Raw genomic sequence first — 24,314 nt, 5'->3', positions numbered from 1 at the left:
AGATTATATAAATGCAGAGATGTAAATGGCAGCACATTTGAAGTATTGTTGGTGTTCATTTAAAGGCATACTAATATATCATACTAAGCTGAGTTCCTAACTTACAATGATATTTTAAAAATGGTTAAGCAAAGTCTTATCAAGTAGCTCAGTTCTTCTAGTTTGTTTATCTTTTATTCGAATTAGCTATTTCAATTTTTTCAGGTTCAGGCTCGAATTAGCTACAAATATTGTTTCAATTTTTTCAGGTCCAGGCTCTAACTACCGATTACGAGACCGTACAGAGGTCTGTGCTATCGTCGACTGAAGTAGAATTGCAGGTAACCACTTTCTGCATTCAGATGAAGCCTCATGTTTGTTTACTTAATATTCTTCTAAACAGTAGCAACCCTATTACACAAGACCGTTTCGCTACTCATTTCTTGACCAGGATGATTCAGATTATCTTCATCGATATTTCAGATGTTTCAGTGTTTACCTATACTTGTTACTAATTAACATATATTCTTGGTTTTTTACTAATATAGACTTAATTCGTACACTTTAACAGGACAGTAAAATAAGAAGACGCATGGGGTGGGAGAAATACATTCTCCCTATAAGTTTCACCCATGAGGGTTGATTAATTGCAAAAGTAAAGCTCTACGAGAGCGGATAATTGTCACGGGTTGATTAATTGCAAAAGTAAAGCTCTACGAGATAGGATGATCGTCACCATGTTTTTTGGTTGTGGCGCGTCTATTATCCAAGTTTCCTTTTTTTTTTTTGTATGTTATGTCGCGGGTTCCAAGATCTAGAGGACAACCCTACATTCGTAGTCCTGTCCACTATGTCCCTCTACTGAATATAATTCATTTGTGTTAAACTGAATATTCTATATTGCCGTGTTCACAAAAGAAAAAAAAGTACTATTCAGCTCTCACTTCAATTAGTAGCATCTGCTAATAAATTGGCATATGCCCTGAATGAATTCTTAATAATGCTGCAATGTATGCTACTGAGTGTTGTCTGTCTGAATCTAAATAACCTGACTGAATTCTGAAGCATGCATGCTGCTGAACTGAGTGAGTGCTCTCTGTTTGTCTGAATATGTTCTCTGCAGCAATGTTAATGTGCAATGAGGTTCAGACAGGTCAGCTGGGCTGTTTGGTGATCCGTCTTTCTGTTGTCTACTGACAATCAGACATGACCAGGAAGTAGTTAGTTTGAGGCTTAGAGATGAAGCTAAATGATATATAATATATGCTGTGAAGTGCAGAGAACTAGGATGATTATATATGACTGTAGCACCTAACTGTCAAATTAAGATGACAGTGCAGGCAAAGCAAAATGCAAGGGAATCATTGTACAAAACCATTGATATGATTTTATTATAGTCATAATGGATTATGTGCTATAATTTGAAATTTTCACTTGTAACCATTTTGCATATATTTATAATTTATTTGTGTACAAACACTTACCATAAGTGGATTATGAGTGGACTGTAAGGTAAAACACTTTCAGTCATATTCCCTTATGTATAGGACAAACATATCGCTTTCTAATGAGTTGGGTATATACGGTTGCATGTCGAGTTAGTGAGCCGAATTAATAAAAAGGAGTGTGATCAGTGTACTGGTTGGCCCCAATTTATTTCCATTATGGAATTTACGCTACTAGTATGACAAACTGAGATGAATTGACTACTGTTCAGTTCCTTTTCCCTGTCTCCATTTTTAGACTTTGTTTTGAAAACAGAGATTTCTCAGGCAGTCCTGAACTCACTCAGATCACTCAAAAACTGAAAAAATTCAAGGCGGTTCATTGTTTCCAAAGGGCAAAGGTACAGGGGCAATATAACAGAGGTGTAAACCAAGCTATTCAGCAATGTACAGTACCATCAAAGTTCGTTCATTGCTTCATCACATTCATCCAACCAAAATTAATTTAGGAACCTACTTGCAGCTGCATTAATTCTATCTGAGCATATATTGATATGGCCAGAGTGAATTTGCAAGGACCTAAAACTATATCTTTACTTTGAACTTTGAATTCTGCCATGCCGTTTTGCTCTACCACCAGGACAGGTAGAGATTGGCCATTTCATCTCATAAGCTGGAAGCAGAAAGGGAGAAAACAACAAAGTTTTTTTTCCTTTTTTTTTAAAAAAAAGAGCAAAATGCTCATGCAGGCAACAGCTAGGATGGATTCTGATTAACCAAGCTAGAAACCGGCGACGAAGAGGGAGGAGAACCAGATGACGAGGTCGTCGCCGAGCTGGAGCTCGTCGAGCCCGGCCACGGCGGCGGCCACCACGGCGCCGCCGACGTGGAGGCGGCAGAGCGGGCACGTCCGCCGCCGGCAGTAGAGCGCCAGCCACCGGTCGACGCAGTCCCGGTGGAACGCGTGCCCGCACGGCAGCCGCCGCACCTCCTCCCCGTCCCTGAACCCCGATATGCACACGCAGCACCCCGCCGCCGCCGCCTGCCCGCCGCCGACGCCGTCGATGTCCCGCCAGCACCGGCACTGCCCTCCGTCGTCGTCGCCGTCACCTTCCGCCGCCGCCTTCTTCCCGGACAGCGCCGACGACAGGAGCGCCATGACATGGCTCACCACCACCACCATCGTCTCGATCGATCAAACGCGACGCGATCGATACTCGAGAGTAGCCAAGATTAAATTTGCGATGGCTTATAAAGAGAGCGATCGACTAATCAAGTTTGGGATCATCTGGGAAAAATTAAGGTGATGGAGACAGGGATTGGTTGCACCTAATTAAAACTCCCAAGAGTACATCGAGCTATCACACTCCCTTGGATATAAAGGACTGGCCTCCTCCAAACAGTTTAGATTTTCACTCAGATTTAAAGAAGTTGCAGTCGTAGAATTCAGAGAATATACTAGAAACTAGATTATCCAGATTCTTACCAGTTAGTTTCTCACCAGTTGTTTCTCAGAATTTTAAGCTCTCCAAACGGAACCAAAGCTTCTGACTTCTCACCAGTTGCTTCTTAGAATTTTAAACTCACCAAAGCTTCTGGCTCACCGGCGTAGCTGAGCTGATCAGCTCGAGTGATGAGTGATCGATCTCGTCAGTGTACGTGACCTACCTGACACGAGGCGTGAGGTCGAAACATCCGCATGATCATCAGATGAGCAACAGTGTCGCAGCTCGCGAGGTGGAGTGGTCATTCTCGGCCGTCCGATTGAAAATCCAATTTATCTGTGGGCTACTGTAGCGGTTGATCCGAGCCGTCCTTTCAACCACCTAGGCTAGTAGCTAGTACGTACAGACCAACAGTGGATCATTCCTAGGCTATCAGTGTACCAGCTCAGTTTGGTGCTTTGGAGTTTGGACTGTTGTTAACGAAGCTGGATAAATTTTCTCAAAAAGAGAAGGTATTGTATAGGACTCAAGAATTCATGTGTTCCAAACCAGGCTCAATTTATGAGATTGCATTTTGCCATTTTGAACTGAAAGGCAGAGACAGAGATAGAGCAGAGGCTAAGCACCTTCCAATAATTTTTTTATGTAGGGTCATATAATTAATTAGGTATTTAAGCTAAGTAATGGTGTATTAGGTCCCCTCTAAACCTCTCGGGGCCCCTTTTTCTAAACACTGGCTGATTGCGCTTATCTTTCCAATTGATATAAAAATAAAAACTTGTAATTGTTGTAACCTGTTTAATGCACATATTAATTTCAAGGGGTGGACCAAATGTGGTAATCGAACTATCGTGTCTCTCTCTGTCTCTCAAGTGTTCCATATTTTCATAATGCAATAATATTATCAAATTCGCAGTATAGATTAAAGAAAATCTTAGTTTGCCAAATGCCCCAAAACAATTTAAAGCCTAGAACTACTTTCAGTACATCACATGAGGTATTGCATGTTGTTGATCGATCGTGTGCACAGCCTTGTCGGTCGCAGCCATACAAGCAGATCTGCAGATGTGCCTGTCATTTGAGCTATTCTGCCTGGTGCCTGCTTGTTGCTTCATCAGCACAAAAGCCGGTGACCTTTTTCTCATTGCATAAAAGCAACTTCAGTAACCTGCAAGGAACCAAAGGAATAATAAGTGAGTAAGCCAGTGATCACTGCTAGTTAGGTACACTGACTGGAGCTATTCTTCCCCTGCAGAACAGAGGTGAAGGTGATCCGTCACTAATCATAGCTCTCCTTGGCATGTCAAATCTCTCTAAATATATAGTTTTTTTTCTTAAAGTTCTCAACTTAACCAATCCATTTGATGTGCCTGTAGGGTGTACAATTTAGTGTGATCATATAGAGTACAGCTTATTTTCATTTCAGTGCATATGTAGAGCATTAGGCATGTACTTGTTGGCCACCGCATAACTGAAGTTACATGTTTTTTCATTCAGTAATCAATTGCTTAGTGCATATGCAAAGCATTAATCATGTAACAGTTGTTGGGCACTGCTGCATAACTGAAAATACATGTACATGATGTGTCCCTTGCCGCAAGAACTGTCCTGACTGACCCATACGAGATTTCTTTCGTGTTTTCTGGTGACAGCTTTAAATTGGCAGGTGCTCCAGCTTTCGCTGTTCTCTTTTGGCTCTTTGCATTGCTTTATAAGGTAGCAGTAGGCTAGTAGCTTTTGCTGTTCATTCTTTTTCTTAATCATTTTAGGTCACTTTCTTTATCTCGTTAGAATATTAATATCCATGCAAGTTAGAGCTAACGCTATTCTTCTGTTAGTTTGGGAACAAGGATCATATGTATATAATGTTAAGTGATTAGTTCTCTCCAAAAACCAGTAGAAGTAGAGTACTAATATAAACGTAGAAATAGAGCAACTTGGGATCATTTATTCTCGATTATCATGCACAATGCAACAATTAATTACTCCAGCCAAAAAAATTAAGTTTATCACAGGATCGTACTGGGATAATAACTACTCACTCCGTCCCTAAATACAAGGGATTTTAGTTGGATGTGACGTATTCTAGTACAACGAATCAGGACAGGCTTCATATCCAGATTCATTATACTAGGATGTCACATCCAATCAAAATCCCTTATATTTAGGGATGGAGGGAGTAACAAGTGATCGGCGTTTGGGAGAGCATCCTGATCAATATGAAACAGAGAGAGAGTTGGTTCTAAATACCAAGCGACAGAGTGAAAAATCAAACACCACTGAATCATGAGTAGCCATGTAAGTATTTCTTTGTCCTGATGAACAAATTGGTCAGTGCCCATCAGCAGGGGAATGCTTTATTGAAGCAACAAGCAATTAGAAGAGCACGCAGGTTGTGGTTTATCTCAAAAGTTTTATTCTTACCAACTATTACCACAACAGAAATGCAGATATTTGAGCCATTGTTCAATGCCTGTGGGAAGAATCCTTTGCACCGCAATCTTCTGATTTGTCCTGGTCGTGGTCCAGCAACTTACCATCTTTTGGGACAAGATAAGGAATCCCATCGACTATCTGGAGCAGACATAAGCACAAAAAGTAAGATGAATAGAATCACTATGACAGTAGCAGGTCCTCACAAGAAACCTTGCCAAAAAGTAGATAATTCAGTGGGCAATAGGAGTGCTGCCAAACTCCCCATTAAACCACCCAAGATTCAATGAATTCCTGCTAGAAGAAACAGCACACTTAAATCCTACGATTCCACATGTTAAAGTTCTCGTCCTTTTTCTTTTGGCACGGTTCAAGCTTTCATTTGTTCCTCCAAAAACTGTGTTTCACATATTTATAGATCAGAATGCAGATAACATATCAACCCATATCTTATCAACGCCATGTCCTACTGCGGCCATCACTGTAATTCTCTTCTGTGACCAATGGTTGATCTCTGTGCTAAGAAAAAGAGAGATATATAGTAATACAATCAGGTGAGGTGAGGCGTGAGCCCCCCACCCCCCCCCCCCCCCCCCCCACCCCCAAAAAAAAAAATCCCTAAAAAACACCCTACAGTAGTTCATCTCACATAGAACACATGCATGTCTTAATTGACAATGGGCACTAATATTTGGCGCTGAAACCATGTTTACACAACAACTAAAGGCCTATTCACTTTACTGCCAAAAAAAACCTTACCAAATTTTGGCATTTGCCAAAATTTTGGCAACTATATCAAAATTTTGGTAACTTGCCAAAATTTTGGCAGGATTTCTTATATAGTTACCAAAATTTGACAGAAAATTAAATGTAGCCACTTTTTTGGCAACTTTACTAAAATTTGATAAGGTTGAAAATGGCACCAAAGTGAACAGGCCCTAAGTTGCATGGTTGGCTAGCTCTAGAACATCTCCGAGTAACACGTAGCCCCTGGTCCTGCCAAATCCCACTCTAGGACACACACCGCATCCAAAACATCCTAATGTGCCATCCCGCATGGTTCACCATCTATATTACTCAGATCAAATAAACCTCGATAACTGCAGGGCATAGCCCCCACGATGTGTCACTAGGCACCACCTGAATTCAATCGGCAGAGCTGGGTGTTCCTTTCCGCATTGCAGCTTTTTACTAGGGAATGGAATTCCATCCCCCATTTCTTGGATATTTGTTTGGCTCAAGGCACAGGCAATACAACAAACAGGTGGCCGGCAGTCCAAATGCAAAAGCCAGTAGCTCAGAGGGAGGAGCCGCGGGGACTCACCGGGAAGGACACGCCGACGGCGTCGCTGACCAGAGACCCGCTGTCTTCGCAGTACCTGCAGGTAGCAAGTAGAAACCGCACTTGTAAGCGAGACGAAACTGAGGACTCCGCCGCCCGCACAGCGCGCCGCGGCGGCGAGAGAGGAGGCACAGCTTCCCTTGGCTGCTTGACCGCCTCGCCTACCTGAGAGGCTTCTTGGAGAGTGGGCAGACGAGCGCGTCGGCGAGCGCCTGCGGGATGCCTCCCCCGCTGCCTCCGCCGCCGCCGCCGATTCCGCTGTGGCGCAGCAGCGACGCCGCCGTCCGCCGCATCGTCGCTCGCCGTGCAATGGTCACGGCCCGGTGGCCGCTGCCGCCCAAAGCGCGTGATTGCCGAAGTGCCGGCCCACATAGGCCCAAAACGCTCTCGTAGGCTAGTAGATTGCGGAAGTGACGGCCCACATTGGCCCGCTTCTTTGGACATGTAGCGTTCAGCCCAAATCATCATCCATTGAACTGATTCCTAGCATATTTTATCAAAATGAAAAATTCGTAATGTGTTTCTTTTATATCATTTTTATAGCATAAAATTCAACGTTTTATTAATCCATAAAATTTCTAAGTTCGTCAAGTTTTGTGAAGTAACCCCAAATACCTCAAAACCAGAAGTTCAAAGGAATTATTTTCCCCGAACATTGGAGTCGTGTTTGGTTGGTATGAAGATGTGTGATAAGGGCAAGTTTGGTTTGAAAATCAGATGAAGCTCAAAGATGCAGAAGGTATACTGAAACTTAATTATGGGGTTTTGGATATATGACCAAGAGAAAGATAATGGTCTGTGTGCTAACTTGTGAATTTCACCTTGCATGTATTCAGAAACTTTTCTGTCTTGCAAGAAAAAGAGAGATAAATCTACAAGTCATGATCAATTTTGATCAAAAATTTCTCTCCAACCTATTCCCCTTCATGCAATCTGTTCGATTTCATCTCAATTATTTGTACCCCCAAACAAACTAGCTGCCAAACGAACCACCACTGTTTGCTGAAAACTTGTGCAGACAAGACAAGGTCGACATGGCCAGCAGCAGAAGCTCTCTGGTGGTCGCAATGGCGGTGGTGATCCTGCACCGGTGGTGCTGCGCCGCTGCTCCGGCGGCCGCGGCGGCGAACCGGACACGGACGCCGGCGCTGTTCGTGTTCGGGGACTCCATCGTGGACGCCGGCAACAACAACGCCATCACGACGCTGATCCGGTGCAACTTTGCGCCCTACGGCAAGGACTTCCCCGGCCACAACGCCACCGGCCGGTTCAGCAACGGCAAGGTCCCCGGCGACATCCTCGGTACGGCCTCTGCTCGTCCATGGTGCTGCTTGGCGACCAGAGTGACACTAAGGACCTATTTAGTACAGCTCTATCTCCAAGCTCTACTTTTTTTAGAGTTGGAGCCTGACCAGGGAGTGAAGCTGGTTGGAATGTTCTTATAAAATGAATTAGATATGTAGAGTTAGGTTTAAACAGCTCCACAACTTCACTTTAAACCCAACTTATCGAGTTGAATTTAAGAGTTGAAACCTTATCAAACAGACCCTAAACTTCCATTTGGAGAGGTTTAAAATTCTGAGAATCAGCCGATTGGTAACCAACTTCCAAGAATTTAAAGCAGCTGAGGAATCCAATTTCTAGCTTCTAGTTCATCTTTTAAATTTTATAACTATATATTCTGCATATTCTCAAAATCTGGATGAGAAACTGTAATAAAACTGTTTAGGGGAGCTAGAGCTTCTGAAAGCTCCCTACACAGCGCATATGAACATGCAAGCCTGAAGCTGTTTGGTATCTTCAGCGACGCAGATGGGCATCAAACAGTACTTGCCGGCGTACCTCGGCGCGGAGCTCAGCGACTTCGACCTCCTCACCGGCGTCACCTTCGCCTCCGGCGGCTGCGGCTTCGACCCGCTCACCGCCGAGCTCGTGGTAAGCACTCACCGGCGACCACACATTGCCAAGAAGGCAAGAACCATATCGACCATGAACTCTGACAGCTTCTTGTTTTCAGTCGGTTCTGACCATGGACAACCAGCTGGACCTGTTCAAGGAGTACAAGGAGAAGCTCCGGCGCGTCGCCGGCGACGCGCGCGCCGGCGAGATCGTGTCGGAGAGCCTGTACATGGTGGTCACCGGCACCGACGACCTCGCCAACACCTACTTCACCACGCCGTTCCGGCGAGACTACGACCTCGACTCCTACATCGATTTCGTCGTCCGGTGCGCCTCGGGCTTCGTCCGGAAGCTGCTCGGCATGGGCGCGCGGCGCGTGAACGTCGCCGGCGCGCCGCCGATCGGGTGCGTGCCGTCGCAGCGGACCAACGCCGGCGGGCTCGACCGGGACTGCGTTGCGCTGTACAACCAGGCCGCCGTCGTGTACAACGCCCGGCTCGAGAAGGAGATCGAGCGGCTAAACGTCACGGCGGCGCCGCCGGGCACCGTGCTCAAGTACATCGACCTCTACACGCCGCTGCTCGACATGATCCAGCGCCCCGCCGCCTACGGTATATATAAACCACACACACGGACACACCTCAGAGTTCCGTAATTCGGTTCAAAAATTGCGAAAAATTTCAAATTTTTTTGGTGAATTCAATAAAATTTATTTAAATTTGACCAAAACTTGTTCAAATTTCAAATAACTTAAATTTCAGAACTTATTTTTTTTGTTTGCATTATGCAATGTATTGAACCCTGCTCATACCACCACGTGCACACGCATAATCCTGTCCAAAAACATCACCGTTTTTTTTTCTTGTTGCAAAAGACTAAGGCTTTCTTTTATTCATAGGAAAAAATTGAGGAAAAACATAGGAACAATAATCCTATGGGATTTGGTACTATTCATCCTTTTGATTTGTAGGAATTAAATATAGGAAAAGCATGGAAAAATTTCCTATGACCACGATTTCAAAGGAATTCTATAGGAAAATTACATCTACATTGAGCTCATTTTTCTTTTCCTATGTGTAGGATCAAGGCAAAACACTATTGGAAGATAAGGTTTACCCCAGTAAAACCATTCAAATTTTGATTGCTATTAGCTTAGTACTCAATTTTTCCTTTGTATCAATCAAACGATCATTCCGATAATTTTTTTATATTTTTCAATTCTCTGTTTTACCTATGATTTCCTATGCTATTCCTAAGTTTTTTCTATTCCTACGTTTTTTTCAATTCTGTGATTTAAAGGGGCCCTAAATTTTTGCGAATCGGATGATCAAACTCTGTTCTTGTGATAGGATTCGAGGTGACGAACCGAGGTTGCTGCGGGACGGGGGTGTTCGAGGTGACGCTGACGTGCAACAGGTTCACGGCGGATGTGTGCAGAGACGTCGACAAATTCCTCTTCTGGGACACCTACCATCTCACGGAGAGAGGCTACAACATCCTGCTCTCCCAGATAATAACCAAATACGGCTTCTGAACTTCTTAATTCTGATATAGCAGAATCTTCAGAGAAGAAAACGAGGAAACTTTGATTTCGTAGTATCATCTTTCATCAGTGCTTCAGCAGCAGCTACAGCATTCCAAACTTCAGTGCTGAAATATGTGGTACTAATACTGAAGATCTGATGGGCATGATCCTGGAAAGGTTCATTCCATAAGCTGCAGTGTGGCAGCTTAGGTTTCAGTTTGCCAGTTAAGTATCTTGCTGTGATGCTGAACCCTACACTGAGAAATGGTGACCAGAATTTTCATGTCAAAAATATGTGGAAAATACAGTTTCATCTTTCATGTAAAGGACAAACATTCAGCCTAACAAGCAGCATCGAGAGTGGGCATCACAGAACCTCGTAATCTGTTCGGCAAAACAATATGAAGCTCCTCAGGTTCACTATATCACAGAACAAACTTTGGCCACCTGAAGTGCTGATTGGTAGAACATAGGCAAAAAATAAACATCATTTCTGCAAGCAAATTATTAGCTATAAATAGTTTACCAGTACATTTACTATATACAGACCAGGGAATAAACCAAACTAGATTCTTCTTACTATATAACATGCTAATGACTAGTCTAAAACGTTCTTCAAAAAAATACTAGTCTAAAACTGCCTAACCAAACAAAACTCATGCTAGGGAATTGACATAGATAATCATGTACATTATGAGATGGAAGCAATAACATATTGCTGGTTGCGCCTAAAGGTCATTGCAGCTTCAAAGAAGCTTATTCTGTGCCACCGCTTCGCAAAGCTCCTCCTCATACAGTAAAACTCTAGTCGAGGATGCAGCTTTGGACACAGGCCTTGGCAATCCTGGTGGCATTGAACGGCGCAGACGTTTTGAAGGAAATGTGTCTGGGAAAAGAACAGCAGTGATTGGCTTGAAATCAAGCAGCTCAAGGCGCGCAAGCCGAGGAGCATGTTTTGGAGCCTTTGGGGTTCTTGGGGTAGAAATCCGCACATCCTTGCCATCAATCCTGCTGAAAAGAAAGTGGTTGTTACAACATATTAGAATTAGTGCAACTCGGTGTTACTAGGAGAGCAAATGTGATGTGACTAAAAGTAACCTCATGAAAGGCCAATGTTCTGTTGGAAGAGGAGTGGTGTGCTGGAGTAGTTCCTGTCTGCTTCGATCTGGGGTAGTGTAGTTAAAATGGTACTGCCTCGCCAATTCAACCTAGTTGACAAATCCCAGAAAACATGAGTTTGGGATAGGGGGAAACGGTATATGAAACATGGAGAATGCAAGCTAATTCGGTAAAAGATGTTTGAGCAAATAAATGCAAAATAACTCAACAAATAGAATGTTGAGAATGCAAAAAAAATGAAGCAATGGGCCAGTGTAGATGATTCAGAAGTGCTCTATACAGACATTTTGAAGTATTAATATGAATTGAAATTAGTTCACTTAGGTTTACACAATTTAACAATGAATGGACAAGCAACTTTAGCCAAGAGCCGATCTCAGTTAAACAGGTGAAATGGGTGATGAGCATTCTTCAGCAATATATAGAAAAGTAAGAGCCAATGTCACTAATATCTAGTAAAGCATCATCTACAGGTGCCTAAGTAAGTGAGAACATGTTGACTAGACAAAAAGGGATGGTCAAAAGTTCAAGAGAAAATACTTACTGCCTTCCGGATCCTTTTTGAAACATGGAAAACAATATTCAGCTGATCATGGTGCAAGCAACAAATGATCTTGATCTATATAATAAAAAATGGCGATCAGATACAGTACAGATAATGCACAATAAAGATTTAAAAAGGCAGTTTCATTTCCATACCAGCAATTCAAGTGGAAGTGATTCAAGTCTTGAATGACCATCAGATAATTCATCTGACTGAGGAGTCTTTGGAGTTATTGGCATTACCTGCCCCTTAGTTCCACTAAATGGCTCAAAGTTGAGCCTTTTAGGCGACATCATAGGTTCAGTGTTTTCGAATGCAGCCTCCTCCTGCGGTAACTCATCCTTATCCACATTCAACAGAATCCTTTTCTTTCCTATATCCCTGCTTGTGCTCCTGCTATAACGAATCTGGGCGAGAGCGCCAGGTTTCAAGTACTTGTTCTTGGTGTGCTTTACTCGCTTCTTTTGTTTCACGGTAACTGATCCAGTACCCATGATGTCTGCTATCCACGAGAAAATAACAAGCTTTGGTTCTTATCCAATTTCACAGTAGATGTTGTGAAGCTTTGATTCCTATCCAATTTCGCAGTAGATGTTGTGAAGCTTTGATTCTTATCAAATTTCATCTCCCTGAATCAATCAGTAGAAAAAAAGAACACTTAACACGGATAACTTGTCTTAAGGAAATAATATAAATTCAGGCAGAGCCTTCTCTATAGCAAGATTCATTCTATGTAAGAGGAACAAAATATAAAGCAAAAAAAATGGCCTATTGTAGCCAAACTAGCAAGATTGGGTCAGGAATCAGGACAGTTCTCTTAGCTAAATAGAGGTGGAAGAAAGGTAAGGGGGGAGCTTTGCTCTTTACAAAATCAGAGAGTTTGGGTAAAATTCCATCTGAGAATTTACTAAACTGGAAAACACTGAAAAAGAGGACAAATGCTCTGTGTATATACACTATATTTAACAAAGAAAGCAGTCCTTTTTCATATTACAAGCACTTCGACTGTTTTCCTTAAGTAGTGGCTGGTGGCACATCTCACATTCTTGAAGAAATTGGCAGGATTAAATAACATAGTTATACAAAGCATGGTATCAATCAAGTTCATACTGATGATTCATCAGATCCATTCAAAGACATCTGGACATTTGTGTAGTTTAATGTACCACGGTACCAGATTAGGGGATAAATTAAATGCATGGTACCTGAATGAACCAGAGCAGAACATCAGTGCCAAAAATTCGAATCTGAACAGTACAGATCATTCACACTTGAAGCTTATCGGGACATCTTGACAAAAAAACTGAACATTTTATTTAGCGCGTGAACATTGAAGGCAGTCATATTTATGCCAAGAGTTTAAGGAGCAAATCATTCAGTATTACTAGGGATGTAGCAATAAAACGCTTTGCTTAATGAACAGCATCAGATAACAGTTGAAGCGAATCCTCAAGATCACAATAATCATTATCATCGATTAAATGCATGGCTCCCTAAGTAATCCTGGAAAAGGCTCCAATTTATTGTTGAACAATAATAGACCACCCAATTACATGAAGTATAACAGATCAAGTAATTAACAGCATAAAGCAACCAAACGGATTGATTCCAGGGGAGGAATTGCATGCAACGAACACCAATCCTCCCAATCTGCCGAAATGTACTACAGCAAAATAGGGTCTAACAATATTTGCTTTCTACTGTGCAAATTTATCCCCATTCTACAGTAAATGCCACAGATTCAGGAAGAACACGCATATGCATCCACGCATCAGGAAAATCGCCTGTACCAAGAACCCAAGACGTCCACTCCTAAATCGCACGCCACCGGCCTATCCATCTATCCATCCCACACAAAACAAGCTCACCAACAAGAATCTTCTCCCAGCCGCGGAGAGCAACCCAACGAACAACCGATAGCGCGAGAAGGAGAAATCAACCGAGGAAAGAACAGCATCTCTTTGAAGGTGAGGCGGGATTTACCGGGGGGCAACGCGCGGCGCAGCTCAGGAGCCAGCAGCTCCCATCCTATGCTCGCTCTAGATCCAAACCCCCAACAGCCCAACTCCCTCCTCCTCCCCGCGGTAACCGCCGCAACCGAGCACCCACGACGCCACAAATCTCTCTCCCCTCCCCTCTTTCTCTCTCTCACGCAGATGGAATAGCAGAGTGGGCTGGTTGAGGAGGTAGTGGGGGAAGAGAGAGAGAGTATCGAGGAGATGGTTTTGTACTGGGATGAGAGAGAGGGGGAAAGAGGAGGGAAACCGAAAATTTTTCGCGGGGTTTTGGCGCCAAACTCACTCTCGTCTCGCCTCGGGGCCATCGGCGCGCGGGCGTGGTGGGCCCCACCGGGAAGAGCCAGGATTCATTGCTGGCCCCACCTCTCGCGTTCCCCCCCCAACTTCCGAGACGGGCGGGCCCACCTGCAGTGGGGCCCAGCAGCAGCAGCGCCCTCGTTGCGCGGGCGCGGCCGTACGTGCGGAAGGATCTGACGGCGGGCGACGGCGCAGTCACCGGGGGGATGTGGCTGACAGGTGGGGTCCGCTGGCTAGCGCCGTGCGCGTCGGCTGGACGGACTCGTCGTGTCGCTTTTTCAGGTGGTGGTGTTGGTGGTAGTGGGCGCGTGCAGTACTAGTACGCGTGTTCGTGGTTGGTGAGTTTTGGTGGGCGCGGTGGTGACGGTCTCTGCCTCTCGGCTCGGCGGTGTGTGTGCGAGATTGTGGTGGTGGTGGGGGGCGTTGCGGCGTGCCGGCGAAGCGGAAACCGCGGAGACAGGCGCGGCGCGCGGTTGGGTGGTGGTGGTGGCCCGTAGTAGGCCGTAGGCGTAGACGGCGGGTGGACGGGTGGTGGATGAGTACGTGCGGCTTTTCCGGGGGTTTTTCCTCGGCGCGCGGTTGCGTTTGTGTCGGTGAGGGGAGGAAATCTCGCGTGTGCCGTGTGCGCGGTGCGCGCGAGAGAGAGGTTGGCGATTCTTGCGTCGGCGTCTGGGGTGTTGGAAGGAAGAATTCCCCGTGCGCCGTCGGGACGGGCGGCCGTCCGCTATAAGAGCAAGGCCAATAGTATAGCCAGCTACTGGCTCCAAAATATTTATAGCCAATCTAATAGTCTATTCATATAATAGTTAACTATAAAAATATACTACATCATTAATATCTGATCTTACCTCTCATACACACATAATATCTTGGAGTCCGTGTTGCAGCCGGCTATAAATCTGTAGCCCGCTTTCTTCTCTCTCTTCTCTTTTCTCCTCAATATATGGTTATAGCCGGCTTATAGCCTGCTATTGTACCTGCTCTAATCTGCACCGCAGCATCCCTTCAACCAAGACTATGTGGTCTTTTGTTGCTAGCCCATTGGGCATTGGCAGATGGCAATGTACTACTCCCTCCCTCCAGTTTTATTTTAATTGATATTTTGGATAATAACACGGTCTACGAAATATACCTTTGACCTTATTTTTCTATTGTAATATACACAATAAATAAATACATATTTACTTTTATTATAGTGTTTTGAAAGACAAATTTATATATCTTGTTCTAGTTTTTTTAAACTAAATACTTTACTTTTGAAGTTATTAATAGTCAAAATTATAAAAGTTTGATCTTAAACGTTAATTATTATAGAACTGGAGGGAGTAACTAGATAGCAGGCTAGAACGGTTGCTAGCTTTTCTTTTCCTGGCCTTGCGTGTCAGCGGTCGGCAGTCGGCACGATTGAGAATTTGCTCGCTCATTATCTGGAAAAGTCTAAATCTAAACCCACCGGAGTTAACTATAGGGGTACTATTAAGGGAAAGAAAAATTGAGCAGAGTTAGGGTCTGTTTTTTTCAGTTTAAGATTATTATAATCTAGATTATTAAATCAGATTACTATAAACTAGATTGTTATAATCTATTCTCTCTCTGTTTTACAATGTAAGTCATTCTAGCATTTCCCACATTTATATTGATGTTAATAAATCTAGCTATATATGTCTAGATTTAGTAGAATGACTTACATTGTGAAACGGAGGAAGTATAGTAGAATAAGCGGTTAGTTGTTTCTTTCCTAGATTATTAAAGCCTAGATTGTTGGGTTTGCAAGTCTAAAGAGGGAGTGGGGTGGCATGGTGGGTAATTTTTCACCCAATAATCTGAAAAAAAACTCACTTAAATAAGCTTATCAGATTATAATAAGCTGGGCTCCAGATTATAATAAACTACTTCAATAAGTTGTTTGTTTCTTTCAGCTTACTCCCAATAATCTAGATTATAATAATCCCAAGCTGAAAGAAAAAGAGCCTTAGGCCATGTTTAGATCCCACCTCAAAAGTTTACATCATGTCACACCGAACGTTTAAACACCTATATGAATTATTAAATATAGGCTAAAAGAATAACTAGCTGCACAGATTGCGACTAATTTGCGAGATGAATCTTTTAAGCCTAATTGCTCCATGATTTGACAATGTGGTGCTACAATAAACATTTGCTAATGATTGATTAATTAGGCTTCATAAAATCGTCTCACGGTTTAGTGACGGATTCTGTAATTAATTTTTTTATTAGTGTCCGAACACTTCATGTGACACCCTATATAATATCTGATGTGACACGCTAAAACTTTACACCCCTGGATCTAAACACCCCCTTATTTCCATTCTCAAAGCTAGTCTGAGCAAGGCAGAGCGTAGGATGTCGAATCGAATTCCTATAATGATTTTTTTTTTACTTGGCCTGTTTAGTTCGCGAAATGAAATTTTTTTGTCACATCGGATGTTTGACCGGATGTCGGAAGGGGTTTTCGGACACAAATGAAAAAACTAATTTCATAACTCGCATGGAAACCGCGAGACGAATCTTTCGAACCTAATTAATCCGTCATTAGCACATGTAGGTTACTGTAGCAGTTATGGCTAATCATGGACTAATTAGGCTCAAAAGATTCGTGATTTCCCCCGTAACTGTGTAATTAGTTTTTCTTTTAATCTATATTTAATGTTCCATGCATGCGTTCAAAGATTCGATATGATGTTTTTGGGAAAAACTTTTGGGGAACTAAATGGGGCCTTACAATGTGTCTTGTGCTATACATTCTCTTTCTCTCATGAAAGCTTTTACTTTTTATGTTTCTCTGTTTTTATTTAGAGAAAATCCCCTGTGTATCCCTAAAAGTTCACCTATTCCCTTATGTACCCCTGAATTTTGCTCAATCCCTTACTGTAACGCCCCGGTTTTCGTTCGGGAATAAAAATCATTTAATAATGCATTTTCTATAAATTAAATAAAAATTTAATCAATTTAATTTGGTGAAATTACGGAGGAAATTAAAATTTCCTTTAAAAATCATTGGCCGGGAATATTTTGTAATATTCTTTGTGCCCTAATATACTCTCCGGATTTTTCCGTGAATTTTCGGAGCTCAAGAAATAATTATAACAATACAAAGTTCATATAATCAAATAAAATAAAAAGAAAACAAATAAAATCTCCCTCCATCCCCCTTGGGCCATTTTCGGCCCAAGTCCCTTTCCCCCTCCTGCGGCCCGCGCCCCCTCTCTCCCACTCTCGAGTCGTAGGCCCATCTCCCTCAAGTCTGCTTTTCCTCCCCCTTCCAACTGTCTCTCTCTCCCTCCCCGACAGGTGGGTCCCGTGGGCCCCACCTGTCATCCCCAACCTTCGGCCTCCTGGCCGGCAACCGCCCATGCCGCCACTGCCGCCCCACGTCGCGGCGTTTTCTCGCGTGCCCGTGCCGCTCCCGCGCGCGTGTGCGACGTGGTCGTCGCCCACCTTCTTCCCCACCATTTCCCCCACTCGGCCCACAAAAACCGGCTCCGGCGAGCCGCCACCACCCCACGTCGGCGTCCCGCTTCCGTCGGCCGATCCCGCCTCTCCTGGCCACGATTTCCACCTCCCAAGCTCTATAAAACGATCCCCGCACCTCCTTCTCTCTTTTCCCCTCTCTCCCGAGCCCTCCCGTGCCCGGAAACCACCACGACACTGCCGCACCCCATCGCCGCCGCTCGCCGGCAACCTTCGGCCGCCCGCCACTGCCGCCCTAGTGGTCGCCGCACCGCGTAGCCACCGCCGCAGGCTCCACCGCACAGTGCCGCACCTTGGCCTCGCTCCGTTTCCCCATTCCATCGCCAGAACCACCTCCCCACCGCGCTCCCTCTCTCCACCACTCACCGACGAGCTCGGCCGCCGCTCCTCGCCGCTCCAGCCACCGCCGCGCCATGCCGCCGCCACCGCCGGCATCGCCCCGCCGAGCTCCACCCCAGCCTCCGCTCCATTTTCCCCCTCCACCACTGGAACCGCCATTGCACCACCACACCCTCGCCGCTTCAACTCCTCAGCCACCAGCCGCTCGCCGCTGGCATTCGGAGCCACGTCCGGCCGCGCCGACGCCCCCTCTGTCTCCGTGGTGTCGAGCTGCGCGTCGGCCACCCCTCCGTCTTCGTGAATCGCCGCCGAAAATCCCTCCCCTCTGCTCAAGGTGAGTTCGGCCTTTCCCGCCGGGTTCCGGCCGCCTTTTGCCGTCGTTCCGTGCCATCTCCCTCACTCCAGCTCCCTTCTATACCTTCCCTAGGTCCTGCCGGTTCTTGGCCGCGCCGCGGTCTTCGCCGGGAATCACCGGAGTGCCATCCCACCGTCATCCCGAGGCGCCCACCGTCGCCTTGCTCGCCGCCGGCCGCCTCCTTCCACTGTTTGACCTCTCGGTGAGCACTCCCCTCCCTCTCCCTCTTCCTCCCCTTCGCCGGCCGCCTCCTGGGCCTGCCCGTGACGCGCCGCCGCCGCCGGTGGCCGTCTGATCGGGTCGCCGCCGCCGCGCTCCGCGCCGTGCCACTGCCGGCAATGCCGGGCAGCCGGCTGCCGCCTCACCTTGCCACGTCACGCCGCCGCTCCCTAGCATGCGCCGCCACCGCCCGCATGCGCCGCCGCTCCCCGCGCCGTCGCCGGCCGTCGCAGGTGGCCGCGTTGCCGCGCGCCGTCGCTCGGTCGGGCCGGTCTAAGCCGTGCCTGTGTCCCGGCTGCGCCGCCTCGTGGCCGCCCGATCGGCTAGGGCCGATCCGGGGCATCGGTTCCAGTGGACCGCCTCGGTGGTCCCGGTCCACGGTGGTCCGGTGCCCTTGTGCCGCTGACCGGTGGGGCCCGCTTGCCGGCGCCGCCCCTCCCCCTTGATGACGTCAGCAAATCTTTTTTTCCTTTGAGAAATTATTTATTAATTGCGCAATAAATCGAGTTTAATTCTAGAAATTCATTTAAATGGCCCAAAACTTCTAAAAATCATATCTAATTCATATGAACTGCAAACTGGGCCATTCAACTTGCAAAATTCATCTAAAATTGAGCTCTACATGTTTGTTTACTTTTGATATACTGTTTGCTTGGTGTTTATTAGAGTTTTTCCTCGTTTTGTATGCCAGCGTGTAGAATCCGTCGTTTCGGAAGTCCGCGGTCGCGAGGATAAGAGTTCGGAAGATTGTTCGAAGAAGCAAGGCAAGTCACACATTCCCCTTGAGCATTTTGATCCTACTTTACAAATGTTTTACCATTTGCAAATAAATATGCATGTTTTGCTAATTCCATGGGATCGGGGTTTACCTATCTGCTCGCTTGTGCCATATTTACTTGATATCTGTCCTTTGTCAATCTTGGGTAATAAATCAACTAGCTTGTGTTACTATGTTGACCTAGCTAGAACTATATGCTTAGCCATGCTTAATTGCCACTAACTCAGTTGATGGGATAATTGCAGTATTAGACCTTGTTAGTATCAGAACGAGCTGCGTGCTCGAGACATTTGGCCATGTTTCATGGTCATAATTATCCAACTAAAATGCGACTGAATGGTGGGCTATGGGTGCATGGTGTTGCTGGTCGCACCCATGGCAATTAAGGACCGGTTCGCGGGATGCACTGGAAGACATACAACGCTTGCCACAAGCGGGAATGGGTAACTGCCTGACTTGAAGTAGAGCTTTCCGCTGGCTGACGCATCCAGGCAAGGGTGAGCGTGATGAAGTTCGGATGGGCCCTACGACGGCCTATGCGGCTTTCTGATTCGCCTAGGCACGAGAGGGGACTGCCCGCTGCCTGCCGGGGGCGGGGTGACACCTGAGGTGTGGAGTGCTTGGTCAAAGGGGGTTATATAAAGGGTCTTGTCACAATCACTCGACATGGTGACGTGTCTGGCCTGGCACAGTGACATGCCGGTGGATTGTGTCTTTGTGGGTACAGTTGTGCACCTCTGGCTAGAATAAAACTATTCGAATAGCCGTGCCCGCGGTTATGGGCGATCGACCAGAATCACCGTGATTAGTCTCACACTTAATAAATCGCCCCAATGCACTGTAGTTCATGTGGATTGGTTGGGCCTGTTCAACGTGATGTAGCGTTGATCAGTGGAGATTTAATATTACCTTAAATGACTCAACCGTTTTACTGATTTGCTCAATAAAATGCTTTACAACCGCCTTTATGCAAATAGCCTCAAGCCATCTTTGTGTCCCTTGCTCGTCTGTATCTTTGGTGTGGCTTGCTGAGTACGGTGGTTGTACTCAGCCTTGCTATTATTTCCCCCTTTTCAGAAGTGTAGTGCTTCTGAGCTGAAGATGGAGTTAGAGAACCAAGGCTCAGACCCAGTTGAGTTTTGCCTGTGGAGTGGAGCTGAAGCCCCGCTAGGATCGCCTTTTTCCGCTGCTGCTGCTTTCTTTTTGGTGTGAGGACTAAGAGCCTCTTCTGTAAGTATTTACGCTTTATTTACGTTTGGAACTGTTTATTACTTGTCGTTTTGTATAGTCTAGAAATTTGGGCTAAATTTCTAGGCGTGACACTTATATACCCCTGAATTTTAGTTTGGATCCCTTCCATGCCCTTTCCGCTAGTTGACCGTTAAATTCTTATGAAAAAGTCCATTTTGCCCTTTGGTATAAAGAAGCATATAAATTAATAGAGTATATTGTTGGAGCATAGAAATTTGTTATATGAGACTATTATGTTTATGAGATAGTTATGCACCATATTATTGCGATAAATATACTTTTAGATATGACATAAAAAATTAATACTTATTTATTTTTTTTAGCATATGTGTTCTGATAGTAATAAACAAATATGTTGTATTATTATGAAAACACATATGCTACATAAAAAAACTTTTAATAACTAATAAATAAGTATTAAATTTTTATATCATATGTAAAAGTAAATTTGTCACAAATAATATGGTGCATCACAGACTCATAAATATAATAGTCTCATCCAATAAATTTTTACATTCCAACAATGTACTTCATTAATTTATTATGATTCTTCATAGCAAAGGGCAAAATGGACTTTTTTAAAAGAATTTTATGGTCAACTAATGGTCAACTAGCGGAAAGGGCATGAAAGGGATCCAAACTAAAATTCAAGGGTATGTAAGGGATTGAGCAAAATTCAGGGGTATAGAAGGGATTAGGTGAACTTTCATGGGTACATAGGGGATTTTCTCTTTTATTTATGTATCGCCATACTTTGTATCACAGCTATCTTGCTACCTTCCTCCCCCATCCCACCCCCAATGCTTCCCAATCTTCTTTCTTCGTCAACTCATAATCAGATTACCTATACTACTCATATATATATATATATATATATATATATATATATATATATATAGTAGCTCTATTATACAACCCTCTCCTAGAATAACTATTCTACACCCCCTCCCTCAACTCCCGATCCAGCCCAGCCCACCCCTCCCTCCCCCCAAGTCCCCACGCGCGCCCCCCTCCCTCCCGGCGACCCCACCCTGTCCTGGCGCGCGTCCCCCCTCCCTCCCTTCGCTCCCTCCCGGTTCCCGGCGACCCCACGGCCCCACCCACTCCCAGCGCGCGTGCCTCACCTCCTTCCTCTCGATCTCTCTCCCGATCTCTCCCTCCCTTCTTCTCTTTTTTTTTTCTTCTCCCTCTCTCTTATTTTTTCGTCCTATTCTTTTCTCTCTTTTTTTTTAAAGAAAACCTCCTTCCTCCCGATCTCTCCCTCTTTTTTTTTTCCTTCTCCCTCCCTTCTCTTATTTTTCCTCCTATTCTTTTCTTTTTTGAGAAAAAATAAAAATAAATTATTGAATTCAAGACTAGAACCCATGATCTCATGGTTCATAACAAACTCTCCTAACCAATTCACCTGTATATCTGTTCAAATTTTATTAACACAAACTTGTTATGTTACTGTGGGAAATCATACCTTGTTATTATGATTCGACAATAACATTATCGCAGAACTGCAGTAACACGATACGTTATTGTGAAATTTATAGGCTGTTACTGCAAAATTTATAGGTCGTTACTGCACTTTTTGTAGTAACATCATGATGAAATTGCAGTAACAGAGAACATATGGTAGTAACAGTACTACTACAGTACCACTGCTTGCGCATAGCTAAATTTTTAAATCTCAATCTTATATAAAATACAAGTGCTAAAAAAATGTATGTGCATGGTCACAAGTAAACACAAGTGCTAAAAGTAATTCTCTTTATCCATACAAAGATACGTAGTAGCAAGCTTAGTATAAGTGAATTTTTAGAATTGAAATCTTTAAAAAATAATATCTCTCACATCGCAAATTATTTTTTAGAACCGTTTTCACCATAATGCTTTAAAACGATGTTACAACGAGACAATAGTCATGTTACTACACGATGATCGAGACAAAAATGCTTTTATAACGTTGTTACTGCAGAAAGTAGTCATGTTACTGCATATTGATCGTCGCGTTACTACGCCGTTCCAGTGAGACGAGAACTTAAAAAAAAGTAAATCTCAATCTTTAGAGAGCAATATCTCTCACGTTATATAGTATTTTTCTAATCCGTCCGCACCATGATGTTCGTAAAAAAATACTTAACAAAACTAGATCCATCATGACTATTTTTCGATGTTGTTACTGCGAGAAAGTTGTCATGTTACTGCACAATAACCGTTATGTTACTGCGGAAGTCCTGCGAGACGTGAACAGCAAAGCGGTGGGCGGGGTAGGGAGTCAATGGGCGGTTTGACTCGGGTTTGACCGGCGGGAGGGGGCTTTGACCGAGGTGGGAGGGGGGTTTTGGGCCCTAGGGAGGGTGGGGGAGGTGGGTTTGACCCATGGGAGGGGAGTTGTAGAATAGTTATTCTAGGGGAGGGGTGTAGAATAGATTCAATATATATATATATATATATATATATATATATATATATATATATATATATATATATATATATATATATATATATATATATTGGAAAATGTTTCTGTACACCCAGGTGTATGTACTCCCACTCTAATCCACCGTCCATCAAAGGTAAGCACCGATCAATCCATCCCACCCTCCTACCGGGTCTTTATATTAAACCCGTTTGATCCTTTTCTTTTTGAAAAGAAATTCTATTAATTCTGAATTATCCCGGCCGGCCTAATCGGAAGGCACAACAATACTGATCCGTTTCATTAATAAATAGCAAGTTCGTCGGCGGCGGTAGTTCGATCTACCGCGTTCCCAGCTGCCAATCGGCGCGGTGTCTCTTTCATCCCGTCGATCGCTAGTCACCCTCGCCGGACGGCTGCTCTGCTGTGACTCTAGGCTGTGCCTCGGTGTACCGGCGCCGTCCGCGCGCCGCGATAGTGGTGCCTTCCGCCGGGCGTGCAACGGAGTAATCGAACTCATCAAGCCAGGAAGATGGGCACCGTAACATTCTATGCTGCCATGTCCTTCCGTACTTTCCTGTTCTTTGCTTCTTGTTTATGCATGGAGATCGAAGCTTCTGTTTAGTTCTTCCATTAATCTATTTCTATTGCTTACAGACTCGCGCTCCCCCGGCTGCTGCGGCCGTTTTTTAAATCGATCGGCGACGGCACGACATGGCGGCGTGCTAGCAGAACCAACCATGCATCAGATCGAAGCAGAGATGAATGATCGTGGCGTTTCTTCATCCAAGCGCAGCCGAGTAGCCGATCCGTTGCACTAGCCAGCGTGCTTCGTCCCTTTGTCGATTTCAGGCGACGGTGCCAGCTGCTAATTGCTACTCCCTTCCTGCTATCGGTGCCACACCGTGCTGATGGCGACGAAGCCGACGATGCACTATTTTCTGGGATAGATACTACTTTTTCCACTTTTTTTTTCAAACAACTATACTCCTTTTCCATCGATGATAAAAGTAGTATCATAACATACTGCTTTTGTTTTGAATATATATATATATACTATTTTTTTTTCGGGGCAATATGTATACATCAATTTCATATATCTTCTTGTTCAAAGTAAATTGGCATTAAATAAAAGAGACCAGAGACAGAAGATTTTTTCACCCGATGTTTGGAATTCGGAAGCTTACTGGCTTCCTACGCCACTGTTGAGGTGAGCCCAACTTCACCACTTAAACCACCGAGCCTCCAAATCCCTTCGTCAAGGGATGGACAAGGCGGGAGCCATTCCTGAATTAGTCTCCCAAGCCTCGATCACTAGTGGTATCTCTTCTCCGATCTCTGGATAGGTGAGCTCCAAACCTTCACAGTCAACCACCGGGCCTCCTTCACAAACTCCTTTGTAGAGGTCACTGGGTCACAACCGCCAC

At 44.7% G+C, this 24,314-nt stretch overlaps 4 protein-coding genes across 5 annotated transcripts; 1 reads left to right on the top strand and 3 right to left on the bottom strand.

Annotated features, from left to right (window-relative positions):
- Positions 1-1,618: 1,618 nt before the first annotated feature.
- LOC127753108 (E3 ubiquitin-protein ligase RHA2A-like) lies at positions 1,619-2,784 on the bottom strand. The gene has a single exon (XM_052278577.1). The coding sequence runs from the start codon at positions 2,605-2,607 to the stop codon at positions 2,206-2,208; it is 402 nt and encodes a 133-aa protein (XP_052134537.1). The 5' UTR covers positions 2,608-2,784; the 3' UTR covers positions 1,619-2,205.
- A 943-nt stretch (positions 2,785-3,727) lies between these two features.
- On the bottom strand, positions 3,728-6,984 carry LOC127786184 (uncharacterized). The gene is made up of 4 exons (XM_052313518.1): positions 6,810-6,984; positions 6,627-6,681; positions 5,294-5,443; positions 3,728-4,037 (listed from the first exon to the last, which is right to left on the bottom strand). The coding sequence occupies exons 1-3, from the start codon at positions 6,935-6,937 to the stop codon at positions 5,336-5,338; spliced, it is 291 nt and encodes a 96-aa protein (XP_052169478.1). The 5' UTR covers positions 6,938-6,984; the 3' UTR covers positions 3,728-4,037; positions 5,294-5,335.
- Positions 6,985-7,635: 651 nt separating this feature from the next.
- Positions 7,636-10,415, top strand: LOC127785627 (GDSL esterase/lipase EXL3-like). The gene is made up of 4 exons (XM_052313026.1): positions 7,636-7,946; positions 8,449-8,579; positions 8,662-9,154; positions 9,893-10,415. The coding sequence occupies exons 1-4, from the start codon at positions 7,679-7,681 to the stop codon at positions 10,075-10,077; spliced, it is 1,077 nt and encodes a 358-aa protein (XP_052168986.1). The 5' UTR covers positions 7,636-7,678; the 3' UTR covers positions 10,078-10,415.
- A 142-nt stretch (positions 10,416-10,557) lies between these two features.
- On the bottom strand, positions 10,558-13,934 carry LOC127785628 (F-box protein At4g35930). Of its 2 annotated transcripts, none has more exons than XM_052313027.1 (5): positions 13,715-13,934; positions 11,887-12,360; positions 11,732-11,806; positions 11,167-11,276; positions 10,558-11,079 (listed from the first exon to the last, which is right to left on the bottom strand). In XM_052313027.1, exons 2-5 carry the CDS (start codon positions 12,223-12,225, stop codon positions 10,815-10,817), a joined length of 789 nt encoding a protein of 262 aa, XP_052168987.1. In that variant the 5' UTR covers positions 12,226-12,360; positions 13,715-13,934; the 3' UTR covers positions 10,558-10,814. The 2 variants fall into 2 exon arrangements, with proteins under 2 accessions (XP_052168987.1, XP_052168988.1); XM_052313028.1 differs by having other exon boundaries at positions 10,559-11,076.
- Between the last annotated feature and the right edge of the window lie 10,380 nt (positions 13,935-24,314).

Source organism: Oryza glaberrima, chromosome 10 (assembly GCF_000147395.1).
Source record: "Oryza glaberrima chromosome 10, OglaRS2, whole genome shotgun sequence".
NCBI lineage: Eukaryota > Viridiplantae > Streptophyta > Magnoliopsida > Poales > Poaceae > Oryza > Oryza glaberrima.
The sequence above is the reverse complement of the archived record's forward strand: the minus strand, read 5'-3'. Positions and strand labels throughout refer to the sequence as shown.

Excerpts from the sequence above, each read along its gene's own strand:
- LOC127753108 (XM_052278577.1), bottom strand. The coding sequence starts at position 2,607 with ATGGTGGTGGTGGTGAGCCATGTCATGGCGCTCCTGTCGTCGGCGCTG.
- LOC127786184 (XM_052313518.1), bottom strand. The coding sequence starts at position 6,937 with ATGCGGCGGACGGCGGCGTCGCTGCTGCGCCACAGCGGAATCGGCGGC. Across the intron at positions 6,682-6,809 it reads CTCTCCAAGAAGCCTCTCAG|GTACTGCGAAGACAGCGGGT; the intron begins GTAGGCGAGGCG and ends TGCTACCTGCAG. Across the intron at positions 5,444-6,626 it reads CCGTCGGCGTGTCCTTCCCG|ATAGTCGATGGGATTCCTTA; the intron begins GTGAGTCCCCGC and ends TGTCTGCTCCAG.
- LOC127785627 (XM_052313026.1), top strand. The coding sequence starts at position 7,679 with ATGGCCAGCAGCAGAAGCTCTCTGGTGGTCGCAATGGCGGTGGTGATC. Across the intron at positions 7,947-8,448 it reads GGTCCCCGGCGACATCCTCG|CGACGCAGATGGGCATCAAA; the intron begins GTACGGCCTCTG and ends TGGTATCTTCAG. Across the intron at positions 9,155-9,892 it reads CCAGCGCCCCGCCGCCTACG|GATTCGAGGTGACGAACCGA; the intron begins GTATATATAAAC and ends TTCTTGTGATAG.
- LOC127785628 (XM_052313027.1), bottom strand. The coding sequence starts at position 12,225 with ATGGGTACTGGATCAGTTACCGTGAAACAAAAGAAGCGAGTAAAGCAC. Across the intron at positions 11,807-11,886 it reads CACTTCCACTTGAATTGCTG|ATCAAGATCATTTGTTGCTT; the intron begins GTATGGAAATGA and ends TTTATTATATAG. Across the intron at positions 11,080-11,166 it reads GAACATTGGCCTTTCATGAG|CAGGATTGATGGCAAGGATG; the intron begins GTTACTTTTAGT and ends CTTTCTTTTCAG.